General features: G+C 35.4%; 1 protein-coding gene across 1 annotated transcript in view; it reads left to right on the plus strand.

The window, feature by feature from the left end:
• LOC149821504 (GDP-mannose transporter GONST2-like) overlaps positions 1-19,263 on the plus strand; it is a 54,152-nt gene that overhangs the window by 4,384 nt on the left and 30,505 nt on the right. Inside the window, exon 3 of the mRNA XM_089982979.1 lies at positions 5,928-6,082. Within this exon, the coding sequence (XP_089839105.1) occupies positions 5,928-6,082 (155 nt within the window). The remainder of the gene's footprint in view (positions 1-5,927; positions 6,083-19,263) is intronic.

A 19,263-nucleotide genomic window follows, 5' to 3' on the forward strand; every position in this document is an offset into this window, starting at 1 on the left:
TGTATTGTACTTCCAGCTCAATTTGTATATTTTCATATTTTCTTTCAAAAAAATGATGTGATATTTACAATAAATTGGAAATATGCGTGTCAGAGGCATAATGTTCATCACGAATCTGCACAAGGTTTTGAAAGGATTATCTTCAGTCCAAGGCATTAGACATTTTCAGTGTCTTTCAACTTAAGTCAAGATCCTCCCATTCTTCTTCATTCACATCCTTGTTTCAGCTAAATGATTCAAATGCCCTATGCATCCACTTCAACATTCACTCGAGGTAGTAAATTTTCCATAAAGGTGAGATTCAAAGATGATTCCTAAGATGTAGTTCAAATTGAATTAGACAAAAATATCAATAAATAAATAAATATAGAATATTATATATTATATTATATATAGTTACATGGATGAGTACGCTTTTTAACACTCCCCCTCAAACTTACGGTACAATAAGCAAAAGTTTATTTAAGAGGAAATTATATCTAAGAGCGGTGAGAGGTTTGTTGAAGAAATCTGCTATTTGGTATTCTGATGTAACATATGACAGATCAATGATTTCATATAAATACTCTACTCTGACGTAGTGACAATTCATTTTAATATGTTTGGTGCGTTCATGAAATGTTCAGTTGCTAGCAATATAGATCGCACTCTTGTTATCACAGCACATGCGTGAAGCTTGTGTCACTTCAATTCCCATGTCAGCCAACAATGCTTTTAGCCAAACTACTTCCATTGTTGTGGTAGCCATGACTCGGTATTCAGCTTCGGTGGACGAAAGAGAGACCTGTTGCTTTTTTCACCGCCACAAAATCAAGGATTCACCAAAGAAAACACAAAACCAGTGGTTGAGTGCTTGTTATTGGGATCACCTCCCTAGTTAGCATCGATATAAGCAATTAAATCTAACGAGGATGAAGCAGACAAGAAGATGCCTCATGAAAGGGAAGACTTGATGTATCTAACAATACGCAAAACTGCTCCCATGTGAACAAAATTGAGAGTGTGCTGAAACTGACTAGCTGTGTGTACAATGTGTGCTATATCAGGTCTAATAATGGAGAGATAGGAAAGTGCTCCAATAAGTTGTCTGTAAGGAGTGAGATCATCAAGAGGTTCTCCATCATCGATTCTTATTTTGATGTTGACAACTTCTAGAGTTTTTCACTCTCTTATCATCTATAATTCTAGACCTAGAAACAATAGCAAAAGCAAACGTAGATTGAGATAATAAATAACCTCAAGGGGAATAAACAACTTCAATTCCTAAAAAATATCTCAATAAACCTAAATCAATCATTTCAAAATTATTTTTAAGAAGCTTTTAAATATTTAACTCCTTGTTTCTCGCCTCCGGTGATAATCATGTCATCCATGTAAAGAATAATAATAATAATCCTTGTATCAGAAATCTTAATAAATAAAGCAGCGTCAGTCAAACAAGTTCTGAATCTAATATCAAGCATAACATAACTAAACCTATCATACCAGGCTTTTGGTGCCTGTTTAAGACCATAAAAAGCTTTTTCTAAACGAAGAACTTTACCCTTAAGAATACTAATACCTGGAGGTGCTTTCATATAAACTTCTTCAATGAAGTTTTCATTGAGGAAAACATTTTTGACATCAATTTGAAATATGGGTAATTTTCTAATAGAGGCTAAGGTTATCAGTGTCATGATTACGGTCATCCGGGCTACTGGAGTAAAAGTTTCTTCATAATCGATGTCATACTCTTGCGAATACTCCTTGGCCACTAATCTGGCTTTATATCTTTCAAGAGTTCCACCACTCTTGTGTTAACTTTATAAACCCACCTATAGCCTATAAGTTTTTTTCCTTGTGGAATATCTTGAATGGTCGAAGTGTTAGCGCTTTTTAATGCTTCAAATTCTGCCTTCATGGATTCTACCCACTGTATGTTTTTTGGCTTGAGTATAGGATGAAGTTTCTACATACAAGTGTATTAATGCAATAAATGCCTTATATGTGGGTGAAAAAGATTCGTAAGACACAATTTTTTTAGGAGGTTTAGAGACTCTAGATGACCATATGGTTTGTTCTTCGGAATATTTTTCCAATGCACATGAAAGATTGGATTCTCTACGTCTTTAGTATTGTAAACTGGTGTCCCTATGAGTTTGCTCTTCATTAGTAACATTATGTTCAGAATCACTAATACCTTGACCATCGTCTAGGTCGTATTCATAGTCATATCCATCAGATTTTAAAGTCAAATCTATAAAAAAAAAATCTGTTTTTTAGTTTTTTCAAAATAAATTTTTTTCCAAAAAAGATACATTTCTTGATAGATACAATTTCTCATTTTTGAAATCATAACATCTATAGCCTTTTTGATTATCTGACATGAGGGGAGAGTTTATCATTTTTTTTAGTAAAGACAAAACATTTGCATAAAAAAACTCTCAATCTTGAGTAATTAGGAGATAATTTGACAAGTTTTTCAATTGGAGTTATATTTTTCAAAAAAGATGACATTCAATTAATGAGATAGGTAGCTGTTAGGGCTGCTTTTGCACAAAACTCTTTTGGAATTTGGTTTGCTATCAATAAAGTCCTAGTGGTTTCCATAATGTGTCAGTGTTTTCGTTCGGCCAAACCATTTTGTTGAGGTGTGTGTGGACAAGATATTTGATGTGTAATGCCATGAAAATTAAGATAGTCTTTGAATTCTTTTGACAAAAATTCTCTCTTTGAATCAGTGCGAAAAATGAAAATATCATTTTGAAATTTATTTTTAGCCATTTTGTGAAATGTTTGAAAATGTAAAAAACCCTCCGATTTATGTTTAAGGAAGTAGATCTAAGTATGCCTAGAGAAGTCATCAACAAAAATTACATAATATGCATATTCGCCTTTTGATATGACCGGTGCGGGACCCTAAACGTCCGAATGTATTAACTCAAGTGGTCTAGATGAAACAAAAGTTCTATCATGAAATGATAATCTTTTTATTTTACCAAGAATACAATCTTTACAAGTAAAACTTTTAGAATTACAAAATTTTCCTAAACTTGGAAAGTGTTGGATTTTGGATATATGAGGATGGCCAAGTCTTTTATGCTATAGATCCAAATCCAATTTCTGAACATTATAATAAAATGAATTCTTTGATAATTCCAAAAAATCTATATATTAGAGTCCTCATTCTCTATGGCATTCAACGAGAAGAGGAGATGTTACACCCATAATCAGATATTTGAGAGACATAAAATGTTTAGATTTAGTTTGAGAATATATCTAACTTCTGGAATAAAGAATTTTTTGGATTTTTGAAGGTTTTCAAAATTTTCTATTCTTTTTATTTTAAGAGATGTACCATCAGCTGTGAGCTTTTGACACACACTTGAGTTATTATTAAGACATTCAGACAAACTATTGATATTTGAGGTCATATGAAAAGAAGCAATAGAGTCAAAGAGACAAAGAAAGTTACCGGCATCGGAGAACGATGAAACAACTGCTCTGGTTGAGGCTTCAGTTGAGGAGGATTCTCCTTTGAGAAGAGCTTGCGGGATTTCCATTAATTGTGCCATAGATACATGTGCATCTTGATTGGTTTAATGTTTTGATTCTTGTGATGAACCAACAGATGCAACGCTATTTTCTTCGCTTTTCTTCAATTTAAGACATTGAGGCCTATAGTGCCCCGGTTCATAACAATGGTGGCAAATGACTTCTTTTGTCATAATCATTATTTTGTCCACCAAAATGAGGGGGCCTATAAGTGCGCATATAATTTTCAGATCTAGATACGACTAGAATGAAATCTTCATTCTTTGGAGTATTCATCTTGAGTCAATTTTCCTCCATAGTTAGTTCTTTAATAGTGTCAATAATAGAGGGAACTTTTTCGCTATGTAAAATAGTCGATTTGGTTGTTTCAAATTTCGACCTCAAACCATTTATAAATTGGTAAAAATGTTCTTTATCAAGTTGTTTTTGGTGAAACTCGATATCTTTGGGATAATGCCATTTTGGCTTAAGAAGAGCTAACTCTTCTCAAAGTTCGGACAACTTATTATAATATTCCCTAATACTTGTATCCTTTTGAATCAAAGTTTGAACTTTATGTTGCAAATTTCTCACATGTGCAATGTCTTTAAAGGAATACATATTTCTAAGGTATTCTCAAACCTTATTGGCATCCTCAAATTTGGCTAGACTAGAGCATTTTTTGATGTCAACACTATTAATTAGCTATGACATGATTTTGGCATGCCTTATCCTCCGTTCTTTCCACTTTTTCTTATAAGTTGCCAATGCCTTATTTTTCTCTCCTTCCGTGAGAGGCTCTTCTTTCTCATTTTCAATTTTTGTGAGAATTAGTTTTGGTTCTGAATCAGAACCCTCTATTATTCCCCACAACCCTTTTCTCCAAATGTGATGCTTCATGATTGAAGCCCACATCACATAATTGATATCATTTAGTTTCATGGGCATGAAGGTAAAGAAGAAAGCAAGAAGATAAGAGAGAAAAGAGAAAAAAGAAAAGAGGAAAGGACAAGAGCATAATCAGGATTTTTTTATAGCCAACGATCCTCCAAACATCTTCTTTCTTCAAGTATGTTGGCATAAAAGGAAATTGAATCGCGAACAAGAAGATGAATCAACTTTCGCTGAAGAGGCATGGTAAACGAGGTGAAAACTCTCCAAGATCTAGAAGCTTCCAAGCTCTGATACCATGTAAGGAAATGAGGATCTTCCACGAAAGACAAATGCTTGGAATAGGTGTCTATTGAAGACGCTACAATCGTAACCCACAAACGGGGCATAAATGGAGGAACACAAAAAATAAAATAATAAACTTTATTTCATTCACATGAAATGCATAAAAGCATTGTTACATTGGAGAGGAGGATCACCCCTTATTTATACACAAAGTGAGAGGGAGAGAGCGGAGCTCTAAAGAGCTCCATATAATTGTAGCCATTGAAATAGCTCCAACAGCTATATCAACTAGTCAAGATCTAGTTGGATCTTGACTAGTTTAAGGTCTAGTTCAAATTGAACTAGACAAAAATAAAAATAAAAATAAAATAAATAAATATAAAATATTATATATTATATTATATATAGTTACATGGATGAGTACACTTTTTGACAGGAGGATTGGTTTTATGGGTAAAATCTGTACATTTTCTAGTCCCCTGAGCATTTTACAAATGCAAGCATCTCAGTAAAGCCTGTGGCTGCACTTGTTCTTAGGTTTGATCTTTGGTTGTGTGATCTGGTCCAAAGCTGGATCCCTTTTTTTGTAGCCTTCTGTATTTAATTCTGTTTTTTCTTAATGCTTTTCTAACTAAACAGAAACAACATAAGTCATTGTCTTCCTTGGGTTACCTTGCTTAATAGCACGCAAAGAAATGTTAAGTTTTCGAGCTCTAAACTAAAGGAAAACATGACAATGACAAAGGAGTGATTATATTTTATGAACCTGAAACTTCAAGTGGTGGAACCCTTGGAAAGGAAGCTGTTTGAATCTAGATCTGTATAACTGAATCCAGCATAATAGGAATTGACATTTTTGGGTCCAGAGTTGTGTTCGGCATTTGATTGGGAAACCCCTTGCCACATCGAAATTTATTTAGCTTTCCAGCTATTGGATCAAGAAATTTACTCATAAAAATTAGTGTAATCATGTTTGGATCTTCACCAGAATTTAATACTTGAGGTTTTTATTTGGTTCTGCTATAAAAGTTGAAACTAACTTGGCAAATCCCACCTTATCTAATTAGACCTTGTAGAGGCTTTCCATATCCAATTATTTGCCTGTCAAATACCTGACCCAAACCCTTATAGTTGACATCTATAGGGTCAATAAAACATTGTGCGGAATTTGCATTCATTATCTGGTGTTCTCACTTTTCTTGGGGACTTAACGCCTTCCCTTTTTTTTCTTGTGACAGCTGACCCTGCGACGGGTTATGGATGTGGCAAAGCAGGCAACAAGATCTGGATCGCTGAATGAAGTTTCTATGGTGTTGCTGAACAATGCATTGTCTTTGCCTTTTGCTTTGTTTTTGATCATTCTTTTCAATGAATGGGAATACGTGTACAGCCTGTGAGTCTTCTTGTCCGTAAAGACATTTTTTGTTGTTTACATCATTGGGGTGGCACCTCTTATCTAGCTAGTGACTCAACTCTTCCATTTAGTACAAACACTCCTTAATCTTGACACATAGTTAGGAATGGATACTTTCCCAGTCCATGCCTCAACCAGGTGAGAGCTGACTCCAACACTAATATCTGCTTGCTTACAAGATGTGGAAATAGTACTCTGTTTTCAAATATGTATATGTGAAATAATTGATGACCCATGTTACCTGGACACTCTTAATAGCCAGCTGTCTGTGTTGAACAATTGGCAACATTGACACTGTCATCACACCCCAGTTTTTAATCCATCGAGTGTTCAATTCCTTTTCTCTTTAAATTTATCTTTGGCCTTAAAGAATCAATTTGGGCATGTTCGTCTGTAGATCATTTTGTTAATCTTTATCTAAGAGCATCTTCATGACTTCATGCAATGATGTGTTTGTGGTTTTTATTTGAATCACTATGCAAATAATTATGAAATAGAATAGTGGTATTTCGTTGACTATTAGTTTCATATATTACATGACTAGTTTGACACTGTGTAATTCAGTGTTCAATCATGTCTTATTCTTTGTTCACACACATTGGAGATTTCTACTGCATGTCCCTTAGATGATAGATATAGAGAGACTAAGGTAGTTTTGTTAGTCTGGATCTGGACTTGTTTTGGTTAGCACTGGAAGACCATGTGGTAAGAGTTGTAAGCCAACTAAGTTTGCCTTTGCCAACTAAATACATAGGCAACATTATTCAGCAGTTATTCTTTATTGTTGGTACGGGTGAGAAACAGTGGCTGTGATTATTTGCTCTGTTGAACAGGAACTGTAGCGACAGAAATGGTTTGATGTGAAGACCTATATGAAAGTTTTCTTTTAGTAATATATTTCTACCAGAAAAAGAAAAGAATCCCTTATATATATATATATATATATATATATATATATATATATATATATATATATATATATATATATATATATATATATATATATATATAGAGAGAGAGAGAGAGAGAGAGAGAGAGAGAGAGAGAGAGAGAGAGAGAGAGAGAGCTTCGTACCACTTTTCTAGCCTACCAGCAGCCTACTGGGCTTACGAAGGGTTTTTTCATGTTTTTCGTAAATCTGACCATATATATGTGTTCTACATGCTTGAATTTATAGGAATCTACTCTTTGAACGTCCACTTTCAACATGTATGTAGGTTTTTGTAAGGTTTAAAAGCGGTGTAAGATTTTGACAATTATTCAAGGCTCAAAAAGTCATATTTTATATCCAAAAAAATTATCAAGTGTTGTTTCCTATAAAATCTATCATGCCAAACACATCTGCATGGTCAGATTTGCAAAAACAACCCGAAAATACCTGTTTGCTCGAGCAAGGCTAAAAAGGTGGTAGGTAGCTACTACTTTTCCTATATATATGTGTGTGTGTGTGTGTGTGTGTGTGTGAAGACCTATATGAAAGTTTTCTTTTATATATATGCAGTGTTGTGAAAAGCGTTGAGGCGTAGCGAGGTGCTCTACCAAAAACCGAGGCGAGGCGTAAAGTGTAAGCCTCCAAATTGTTTTTGAAAACTTTAAAAAATTTATAAAAAATATCTAAAAATACAAATAAATAAAGAAATGCTTTATTGATGAAGTAACAACCAATAAAAAATAGAAAATCTCAAATAAGTACTAAAAAATATGAGATTAACATATAAAAGTAACTAAGAAACTGATTACATAACTGGAAAACTAATTATATAATTGAAAAATATAATGTCCTATAAAGCAACAACCAATAAGCAATAGAAAATCTCAAATAAGTACTAAAAAATATGAGATTAACCTATAAAAGTTAAAATATATGAGATTAACATATAAAAAGTAAAGAAACTAATTAAAAATTAATTCAATATAACATATCTTCTTCTTCTTCTTCTTGTAGAGCCGCGCCATTTGCGCCTCAAGGCGCGTTTTTGCTAACACTGTATATATGTATATATAGAGGAATGAAAACCTCCCCAATGAAAACGGTCTCAAACCTACCCAATGAAAAACATTTGGTGTTTTTTTTCTTCAAAATTTTGACCATACAAATGTGTTCAACGTGATTGATTTACTAGAAATCAACACTTGGATCATGAATTTTGGATATAAAAAATGGTATTTGGAGCCTCAGAAATTTATGAAAATTGTACGCCGTTGATTTTTGAAACTTATAAAAACTTATCCATGCATCAGAATCAAATGCTCCAAGAACTCATTCCTATAAAAACAAGCATATAGTCACATATGTATGGTCGGAATTTTGAAAAAAGCAACAAAAATCCAATAAACATCCATTGGGTAGGTTTGAGAGGGTTTTCCATGTTAAAATGTAAAACTGTACATATATATATATAATAATATTATATTAATATATATATATATATATATATATATAAATACAATTTTCATTGCTTTCTTTTCTGTAATTTTTTTCCTTTATTTTTATTTTTTATCTTTATGTCATCTAGTTCAGTTTGAACTAGAATGACGGTTGCGAGTCAAGTCCTGTCCAGACTTGACTAGCAATAGAGCTGTTGGACTGACACAGTCCAACAACTCTTAATAGAGCTGTTGGACTGTGTCCAACAGCTCTATTGAGTCCTCTTTCAGCTGTGTAAATAAAGGGGTGCAGCCCCTCTTGTATTTCATTCCAATGCATCTTAAGCAATTAGTTTTTCATATCAATAAAGAATACATTTTTATTTTTATTTTGTTTCCAGTTATACCCTTTTTAAGGGTTATGCTTTAGTGTCATTCTTGACACTTGCCCTTGTGAATCTAAGCTCGTGTTTCGAAGATCCCCATTTCATTTCATGGTATCAAAGCCGCGGAAATACTAAATCTTGAGGAAAAGTTGTCTTAGTTTTCGTGCCCGTTTGCAAAAGTGTTCGCCACTTGAAGAGAAGTGTTTTATCACTTCATTGGGGAAGATTTCACATCTTGTTGTATTGTTTTTTTTCTTCTTTCTTTTTTATTTTTCTTCTTGTTTCTCTTCTATCCCTATTCTTTCTCTCCTTGTAATCGATGGATGACAATGATAAAGTCACCATCATGCCTATGAAACTAAGCGATACGAACTATGTAACATGGGCTTCAATCATGAAGCACCATATATGGGGAAAAAGCCTATTATAGGGGATTGTGGATGGTTCCGATTCGGAACCTAAGCTATCTCTTACTAAAAAGGAGAGAGATAAAGAGGTCCCTCTATCGAAAGAAGAGAAAATCAAGGCTATTGCCTCATACGAGAAGAAATGGAAAGAATGGAGAATATCTCATGCGAAGATAATATCATGGCTTATCAATAGCGTTGACCTATGTCACAGGGATTCGGCTAGCAGGGTGCCGCACCCGCGTTGACGCGACTCGACTCGGGTACGGGTGCGGCATCGGGTGCGGTCAACCCGATCCTAGGTGCGTTGACCGCACCCAGGATCATTTAGGTCCTTTTTTTATTTTTATTTTTTTAAAATTTGCCCTATGAAATGGGCTGCGATTTTTTTTTTTTTTTAAATTCTGCTGACAACAGCTGTCTGCCAGGGCTCACAACTGCTGTCTGTCAGGGCTGACAGCTGCTGTCAGTTTGTTTTAAAAAAAATTCAGCTGTCAGCAGAGGGAAACAACGATTTTTTTTTTTTAAAAAAAGTTTGCTGACAGCAGCTGTCTGTCAGCTGTCTGTCAGCAGCTGACTGTCAGCTGCTGTCAACTGCTAATAGACAGCTGCTGTCAGCAGAAAAACCTGGGGGGGGGGGAAACAACGACCCCTTTTTATATATATATATATATATATATATATATATATATATATATTTTTTTTTTTTTTACATTTTTGCCCCTTCCGCACCCCCGCACCCGGGTTTTTTGGAAGTGCCGAATCCCCTCACTCTCACCCGCACCCGCACCCGCACCCGCACCCGCACCCATGTGACATAGGCGTTGACATTAAAAAATGCTCAAGTCTTGCCAAATTTGATCATGCCGATAAGGCATGAGAATACCTTAAGAATATGTATTCCCTTAAAGATATTGCACACGTGTGCAACCTCCAAGAAAAAGTTCGAATGATGACACTGTTAAAATGTATCTCCAAAACCTTGTTGCAAGTATAAATATATATACTTATATACTTAGAGATACATATACATATAATATATTATATGTATATGTATCTCTACATATATAAATATATATATTTATACATATTTTACTTTCTTACCCGAAAAGGGTATTCTTGTAATCTTGCACATATTCCATTTGGGAATATGTTGTAATTTATTTTTGTATTTTGTATTTCTTTATTTTTTATTTTTTCATTTTTTGTATTTCATGAAGGTGCATTGGGGGACCCCCAATAGAGTCGTTGGGGGGCCCCCAACGGTCACAAATGTGACCGTTGGGGGCTCCCCAATGACTCCTTTGGGAGCCCTCCCTTTGCACCCTTTTGCTTTGTATAAATAGGGGTGTTCTCCCTTGTAATTCTCTAAGCTTGAGAGTCTCAAGCATTTGCTCCTTTTTATGAAATACATGCATTATTGCATGTTTGTTACTTTTACGCTTTTTGCGTATTTTGTTCAAGTGTTGTGAGAGTGTCTTCGTGCACTTCTTTTATAAAGTATTTATGCTTGTATGCGTATTGTCTCTTCATAGACAATTTCACATGGTATCAGAGCAAGGTTGGTGATAGAGGATTGTGGGATTCTCTTCTTTTTAAGTGCCTCTAAAAGCGCGCCTTCAGATCTTTGGAGGTTGGAGTGGTGGATCTTGCTTCTCAAATATTTTAGAAGAATCTTGCGCAAGCTAGCATTTGAAATATTGTGTTGGTACGCCATTTCTCCCTTTCTCTTTACTTCATAATGGGCGAAAAAGAGTCTCATTTTACTCTTGGCTTCAAATTAAATGGGTCCAACTATCATATTTGGGCCGGAAACGTGGAGGCTCACATAAAAGGAAAGGGACTATGGGGTTATGTGCAAGGCACAATTCCGGAACCGGAACCCAAAATAACTGTGGTAAACGGAAGTGAAATCAAGATTCTTGAAGGAGAAGAAAGGGTTAAAGCTCTTGAAGAGTATTCTAAGAAGCACGATGAATGAGAAATGAAGAATTTCAAGATTCTTTCTTGGTTCTTTTCATCCGTTGAAACTAAGATTAATGCCAACATTATTAAGTTAAAAAAGGCATCAGAAGCTTGGCATTATCTTGAGAAAATGTATACATCGAGGGATCTATCTCATAAGTATTATCTTCAAAAGAAGGCTCTCTCTCTTACTCAAGGTGAAATGACTATTAGGGAATATTTTGCCGATCTTTCCTCCATTTGGGATGAGCTTGCCATGCTTGAACCAAAATGGAGTGGAGAGGCAATTGAACTCCGTTACAAGCAACTTGAAGAAGATCGATTCTTCAATTTTTTGAATGGGCTAAGGCCCGAATTTGAGCAAATAAGGTCTTCTCTTCTATCCTCATTTACTCCTCCCTCTCTTGAAGATGTACTCACCAAATTAAGTGGTGAGGAGACTCGTATGAGTTTATGTAAACAAGGATCAAGTGTTCTTGTGGTTCCTTGTAATCATAAAGAAAGCAATGAGGTCAATGCCGTATCAAGACCCGGGAACAATGTTAAAACCTATCGTCCCCCTCATTTTAAACCACAAAATCAAGGTGAAAATGGTGGGCAAAGAAGGAAAAGGGACTATAGCAAAATTATTTGTCATTTTTGTAAAGAACCCGGACATATCAAACCCATATGTCCCAAATGGAAAAAGCTTCTCGCAATGGCTGCCACCGGTGTACCACAAAAGGAGATGGCATCATCAAGTGGGTCACTCTCTTTAAATCAAATAGTGGAAGCCCTTCAACCTCTCCTTAAGGGAGCTACCTTCGGTGCCGCCGTGTCTACTTCATCTTTTCCAGGTAAAGTCTCTTGGCTTTTGGACTCTGGTGCATCTTTTCATATGTCCCCAAACATGTTTTCACTTTTCGATTACTCAAAAATGTTTCTCCCTCTTTTGTTTCCACTGCGGATGGAACCTCTCTTGAAATTAAAGGAATAGGTAATTTTGAAACTCAAGATTTTTTTATTCCAAAAATTAGATTTATACCTAAACTAAACTTAAACCTTCTCTCTGTTTCTCAACTCTCGGACCATGGTTGCGATATTAAATTCTCTTGTGATAAATGTTTAATACATGATCGCCGGTTCGGGAAATTGATTGGGGAAGGCTTTAGAAAAGGAGACTTATACTATATGGAATCTCTTCAAGTTCCAAAATCTTTTTGTAATGTGGCCCAAAACAAAGATATAAATGTATGGCACAAGAGACTTGGTCATCCTAATATCACCAAGTTGTCTTATTTACATTTTGCAAAAGACCTATGTAAAAGTTCTTTTTCTTGTAATGATTGTATTCTCGGAAAAATGCAAAGTTTACCTTTTGAGCAAAGAACTATGTTCTCTTCTAAAACTTTCGAAATTGTTCATTCGGATGTTTGGGGACCCACACCTGTTGCTTCAAAAGGAGACTTTTCTTATTATGTCATTTTTGTGGATGATTTTTCCAGATATTCGTGAATCTATTTTCTTAAGTTCAAACATGAAGTTTTTGTAATGAAATGGTGGTCTTCAACAAATGCACAAATAACTCACAAACAAGTGTCTATTGGAGACACTACAAGCATGACCCTTGAAAGGGTATAAAAGGAAAAATAAATAATACTTTATTCATGAACAAAATGCTTAAGAGGCATGGTCGTTTACATTGAAGGGGTTCACCCCTATATATACAAAAAAGTGGAAGAGAGAGGAGAGCTCATTTTGAGCTCTCCAAAAGAGACGTTGGATTCCAATGTCTCTTAATATAGCTGTTGGACTACAGTCCAACAACATTTATTATTATAGCTGTCCAACAACATTTATTATAGTTGTTGGACTACAGTCCAACAACTATGTCACAGGGATTCGGCTAGCAGGGTGCCGCACCCGCGTCGACGCGACTCGACGCGGATGCGGTCAACTCAATCCTGGGTGCGTTGACCGCACCCAGGATCATTTCGGTCCATTTTTGTTAGGATTTTTTTAAAAAAAAAAAAATTTGCCCTACAAAATGGGCTGCGAAATTTTTTTAAATTTTTTTTTCTGCTGACAGCAGCTACCTTTTCAATTTCGTAAAAGATTTTCTCTCTCCACAATAAATGACAGCAGCTGCCTTTTCAATCCTTTTTCGTAAAGGATTTTCTCTCTCCATAATAAATGATAATGATGTTTTTTTTAGTAAAGGATTTCCACTGTTCTCCTGTTCTCCTGACGAAATGGGTGCGTGCAGCTGTATATAAAATGAAATTTGAAAAAACCCGCGTCGCATATATATATTATATTTTTGCCCCTGCCGCACCCCCGCACCCGGGTTTTTTGGAAGTGCCGAATCCCCTCACCCGCACCCGCACCCGCACCCATGTGACATAGTCCAACAGCTATTTGCACAGTCAAGTTCCAACAGGAACTTGACTGGATCAAATATCTAGTTTCTATTGAACTAGATGCTAAAAAAGAAAATAAAGAAAAATAGAAAAAGAAAATATAATAATATTAAATAATATATATATATATATATATATATATATATATATATATATATATATATATATATATATATATATATTACAGTTTACATTTTAACACCCCCCCTCAAACTTACGGTACAATGAGCGAAAGTTTGTCTAAGAGGAAGTGAAATCTGGGAGCAGCGAGAGGCTTGGTGAAGAAGTCTGCTAATTGATATTCTGATGTAACATATGGCAGATCAATGGTTTCATGTAAGTATTCCTCTCTGACATAGTGACAGTCCATCTCAATGTGTTTAGTGCGCTCATGGAATGTCCGGTTGCTTGCAATGTAGATCGCACTTTTGTTGTCACAGCACATCTTTGAAGCTTGCGTTGCTTTAGCTCCCATATCTGCTAGCAATCGTCTGAACCAAACAACCTCCATAGTGGTGGTTGCCATGGCTCTGTATTCAGCTTCGGTGGAGGAAAGAGAGACTTTCTGCTGCTTCTTGCACCTCCACGAAATTAAGGTTTCACCTAGGAACACACAAAAACCAGTAGTTGAGTGTCTATTATTGGGATCACCTCCCCAATCACCATCAGTATATGCAATTAAATTTAATGAAGATGAAGCAGACAAGAAGAGTCCTCGTGAAAGAGAGGATTTTAAGTATCTAATAATACGCAAAATCGCTCCCATGTGCACGGAGGTGGGAGCATGCTGAAACTGACTGACTGTATGAACCGCATGAGTTATATCTGGCCTAGTAATGGAAAGATAAGAAAGAGCTCCAACAAGCTGTTTATAAGGAGTAGGATCATAAAGAAGTTCTCCATCATCAATTTTCATTTTAACATTGACAACTTTTGGAGTGTTTACTTTCTTATCATCTGTAATTCCAGACCTGGAAACGATATCTAGAGCAAATTTAGATTGAGATATCAAATACCCTCGAGGGGAATAAGCAACTTCAATGCCTAAAAAATATCTTAATAAACCTAAGTCAGTCATTTCAAAGTGAGTTTTAAGAAGAGATTTGATATTTGCAACTCCCTGTTTGTCGCCTCCGGTGATGATCATATCGTCCACATTGAGAAGAAGAATAATGATGCCTGCATCAGATTTCTTAACAAACAAAGCAGTGTCAGTTAAACAAGGTTGAAAACCAATATCAAGCATAACATGACTAAATCAGTCATACCAGGCTTTTTGAGCCTGTTTAAAACCATAAAGAGCTTTTTCTAGACGAAGAGCTTTACCCTTAGGGATACTAATACCAGGTGAGGCTTCCATGTATACTTCAACGAGATTCCCATTCAGGAAAGCATTTTTGACATCTAATTGAAAGATAAGCCATGTTCTAATGGAGGCCAAGGCTATTAAAGTTCTAACAGTGGTCATACGGGCCACAGGAGCAAATGTTTCTTCATAATCGATGCCATACTCTTGGGCATATCCTTTTGCTACTAAACGGGCTTTATATCTTTCCAAGGTCCCATCACTTTGGGTTTTGACTTTGTATACCCACCTACAACCTATAGGTTTCTTACCCGGAGGGATATCTTGTATCGTCCAAGTATTGGCATTTTCTAGTGCATCCAATTCTATTTTCATGGCTTCTATCCATTCTATATGGTTTTTTGCTTGAGAATAGGATGATGGTTCAACATATGATTGTATTAATGTAATGGCGGCCCTATACGTGGGTGAAAAAGATTCATAAGACACAAATTTTTTTGGAGGTTTAGAGATTCTAGACGTTCTTCTAGGTGAGACTTCAGAGTATTTTTGTAATGCACATGGAAGATTTTGCTCTCTATGTCTTGAATATTGTAGACTAACATCCCTATGGATTTGCTCTTCATTATCATCATTTTCAACAACAATAGGACTTTGATCATTGTCAAGGTCACATCCAACATCACATTCATTGGATTTTGAAGTTGGATCATTAAAAACGAGTATTCAGTGACATCCTTGGATTTTTCAAATTCAAAGAAGCTTTCTTTTTCCAAAAAAGATACATTTCTTGACACATATAATTTGTCATTTTAAAAATCGAAACACCTGTAGCCTTTTTGATTATCAGCATATCTTAAAAAGGCACATGAGATTGCACGAGGACAGAGTTTGTCATTTCTGTTGGTGAAAACAAAACATTTGCATCCAAAGACTCTTAATCTAGAATAATCTGGAGTTAAATTAACAAGCTTTTCTATTGGAGTTGTATTCTTTAATGAGGAAGATGGCATCCTATTAATGAGGTAGGTAGCAGTTAGGACCGCTTCAGCCCAAAAACTTTTTGGAACTTGATTTGCAATTAGCAATGTCCTAGTAGTTTCCATAATGTGCCGATGTTTGCGTTCGGCTAGGCCATTCTGTTGTGGAGTGTGTGGACATGATCTTTGATGTGTAATACCATGTAAATTGAGATAGTCTTTGAATTCGTTGGACATAAATTCTCCCTCTGAATCAGTGCAAAAAACAGAAATATTATTTTGAAACTTATTTTTAACCATTTTATGAAATATTTGGAAGTTAGCAAAGACATCAGATTTATGTTTAAGAAAATAAATCCAAGTATGTCTAGAAAAGTCATCAACAAAAATGACATAATATGTATAACCACCTTTGGAAATAACTGGTGCGGGGTCCCAAACATCCGAATGTATTAACTCAAGTGGTCGTGAGGAAACAAAAGTTCTACTGAGAAATGGTAACCTTTTCATTTTGCCAAGAATGCAGTCTTTACAAGAAAATTTTTCAGAATTACAAAATTTTTCCAAGTCTTTTGTGCCATAAATCCAATTCTAATTTCTGAATATTATAACAAAATGCATTCTTCGGTAATTCCAAAAAGTCCATGTAATAAAGTCCTCCTTCTCTATAGCCTTCCCCAATCAGCTTCCCTGACTGGCGATCCTGTACCTAACCATGAGAAGAGAAGGAGATATTACATCCATAATCAGATATTTGCGAGACAGATAAGAGATTCAAATTAAGTTTAGGGATATATCTAACTTCTGGGATAAAAAATCTTTTGGATTTTTGAAGATTTTCAAAACATCCTATTCCTTTTACTTCAAGAGATGTGCCATCGGCTGTAAAAACCTTTGACACACTTGAGTTATTTTTAAGACATTCGGATAGACTATTAACATTTGGGGTCATATGAAAAGAAACACCAGAATCTAAAAGCCAAGGAAAGTTACCTGGACCGGAGAAAGATGCAACTGCCGCTCCAGTTGAGGCTTCGGTTGAGGAGGATACCCCTTTGAGAAGAGGTTGAAGGATTTCCATCAGTTGAGCCATAGACACAGGTGCATCTTGATCTTTTGACTCAGATTCAACAGATGCAACTCTTTTTTCTTCTCTTCTTTTTAACTTTGGACATTGAGGCCTATAGTGCCCCGGTTCATGACAATGATGACAAATAACTTTTCTTTTATCAAAGTCGCCGTTTTGCCTTCCAAAATGAGGCGGCTTGTAAGTACGAGTATGATTCCCCGGTCTAGATACAGCTAAAACGGAGTCATCATCAACTTTTGGAGTACTTTTTCTAAGTCTATTTTCCTCCATAGTGAGCTCTTCTATAGTATCAACAATAGAAGGAATTTTTCCAAGATGTAAAAGGGCCGATTTGGTGGATTTAAACTCCGGCCTTAGACCATTCACAAATTGATAGAAATGTTCCATATCGAGTTGCTTTTGGCGAAGCTCGATGTCTTCGGCACAATGCCATTTGGGCTCAAGAAGAGCCAACTCTTCCCAAAGTTCGGACAACTCATTATAATATTCTCGAATAGTTTTATCTTTTTGAGTCATTGTCCGAACTTTATCTTGTAAATTGCATACATGTGCAATATCTTTAAGGGAATACATGTTTTTGAGGTATTCCCAAGCCTTATCGGCATGCTCAAACTTAGCTAGACTAGAGCATTTTTTAATGTCTATGCTATTGATGAGCCATGACATAATTTTTGCATGCCCTATCCTCCATTCTTTCCATTTCTTTTCATAAGTGGCTAACGCCTTACTCTTCTCTTCTTCCGTTAGAGGAACCTCTTTATCACCCTCTTTCTTGGTAAGAGATAGTTTAGGTTCCAAATCGGAACCATCCACTATACCCCATAAACCTTTTCCCCAAATGTGGTGCTTCATAATCGAAGCCCACATTACATAGTTAGTATCATTTAGCTTCATAGGAATGATGGTGATTTTATCATTGTCATCCATCTTTTACATGGGTAAGAGAGGAATAAATAGGAGGAGAGAGAGAGAAAAATAAAAAAAAAAGAGAAAGAGTAGACAAAGGAATAAGAGAAGATACAAAACCAAAATTTTTGTAGCTCAAGTTCGCCTTTCTTCAAACAAATCTTCTTGAGCCAAGAACAAGGTGATGAAAGACCTTTTGTAAATGTGGCACGGAAATCGAGGCGGAAGCACTTCAAGCTCTAAGGATTTCGTAGCTCTGATACCATGTAATGAAATGGTGGTCTTCAACAAATGCACAAATAACTCACAAACAAGTGTCTATTGGAGACACTACAAGCATGACCCTTGAAAGGGTATAAAAGGAAGAACACTTGAAAAATAAATAATACTTTATTCATGAACAAAATGCTTAAGAAGCATGGTCGTTTACATTGAAGGGGTTCACCCCTATATATACAAAAAAGTGGAAGAGAGAGGAGAGCTCAATTTGAGCTCTCCAAAAGAGACGTTGGATTCCAACGTCTCTTAATATAGCTGTTGGACTACAATCCAACAACATTATAGTCCAACAGACAACAACATTTATTATAGTTGTTGGACTACAGTCCAACAACTATTTGCACAGTCAAGTTCCAACAGGAACTTGACTGGATCAAATATCTAGTTTCTATTGAACTAGATGCTAAAAAAGAAAATAAAGAAAAATAGAAAAAGAAAATAATAAAAGAAAATATAATAATATTAAATAATATATATATATATATATATATTACAGTTTACATTTTAACAGTTTTTTCTTGTTTTAAAACCTTTTATTCAATGATCAAGAATCAATTCAACAGTAATATAAAGATATTTAAAAGTGATTCTGGAGGGGAATATCTCTCCAATCAATTTAAAGTATATCTTGAGGATCATGGAATTGTCCACCAAAGGTCTTGTCCTAAAACTCCTCAACAGAATGGGTTGGCCGAAAGAAAACATAGGCACATCATTGAGACCACTAGGACCCTTCTTATTTCCCAAAACATTCCTAAAAACTTTTGGGCAGAAGCAACTCTTGCTTCTGTTTATTTGATAAATCGCTTACCATCTAGAATATTAGGAAAAATATCCCCTTTTGAGCTTTTATATAAGCTTGAACCTGATTATAGTAGGTTACGAGTTTTTGGGTGTAAGTGTTTTATACTTATGGATAAGAATGACAAACTCTCTCCCAAGGCTATCCCTTGCGCCTTTCTTGGATATTCCGAAACTCAAAAAGGGTTTCATTGTTATGATTTTCGAGATGATAAGTTATATGTCTCTAGAAATGTAACTTTTTTAGAAAATGAAAGTGGCTTTGAAAAAAATG

The sequence above is a fragment of the Nuphar pumila genome, chromosome 12 (genome assembly GCF_984573655.1).
Source record: "Nuphar pumila chromosome 12, dmNupPumi1.hap1.1, whole genome shotgun sequence".
NCBI lineage: Eukaryota > Viridiplantae > Streptophyta > Magnoliopsida > Nymphaeales > Nymphaeaceae > Nuphar > Nuphar pumila.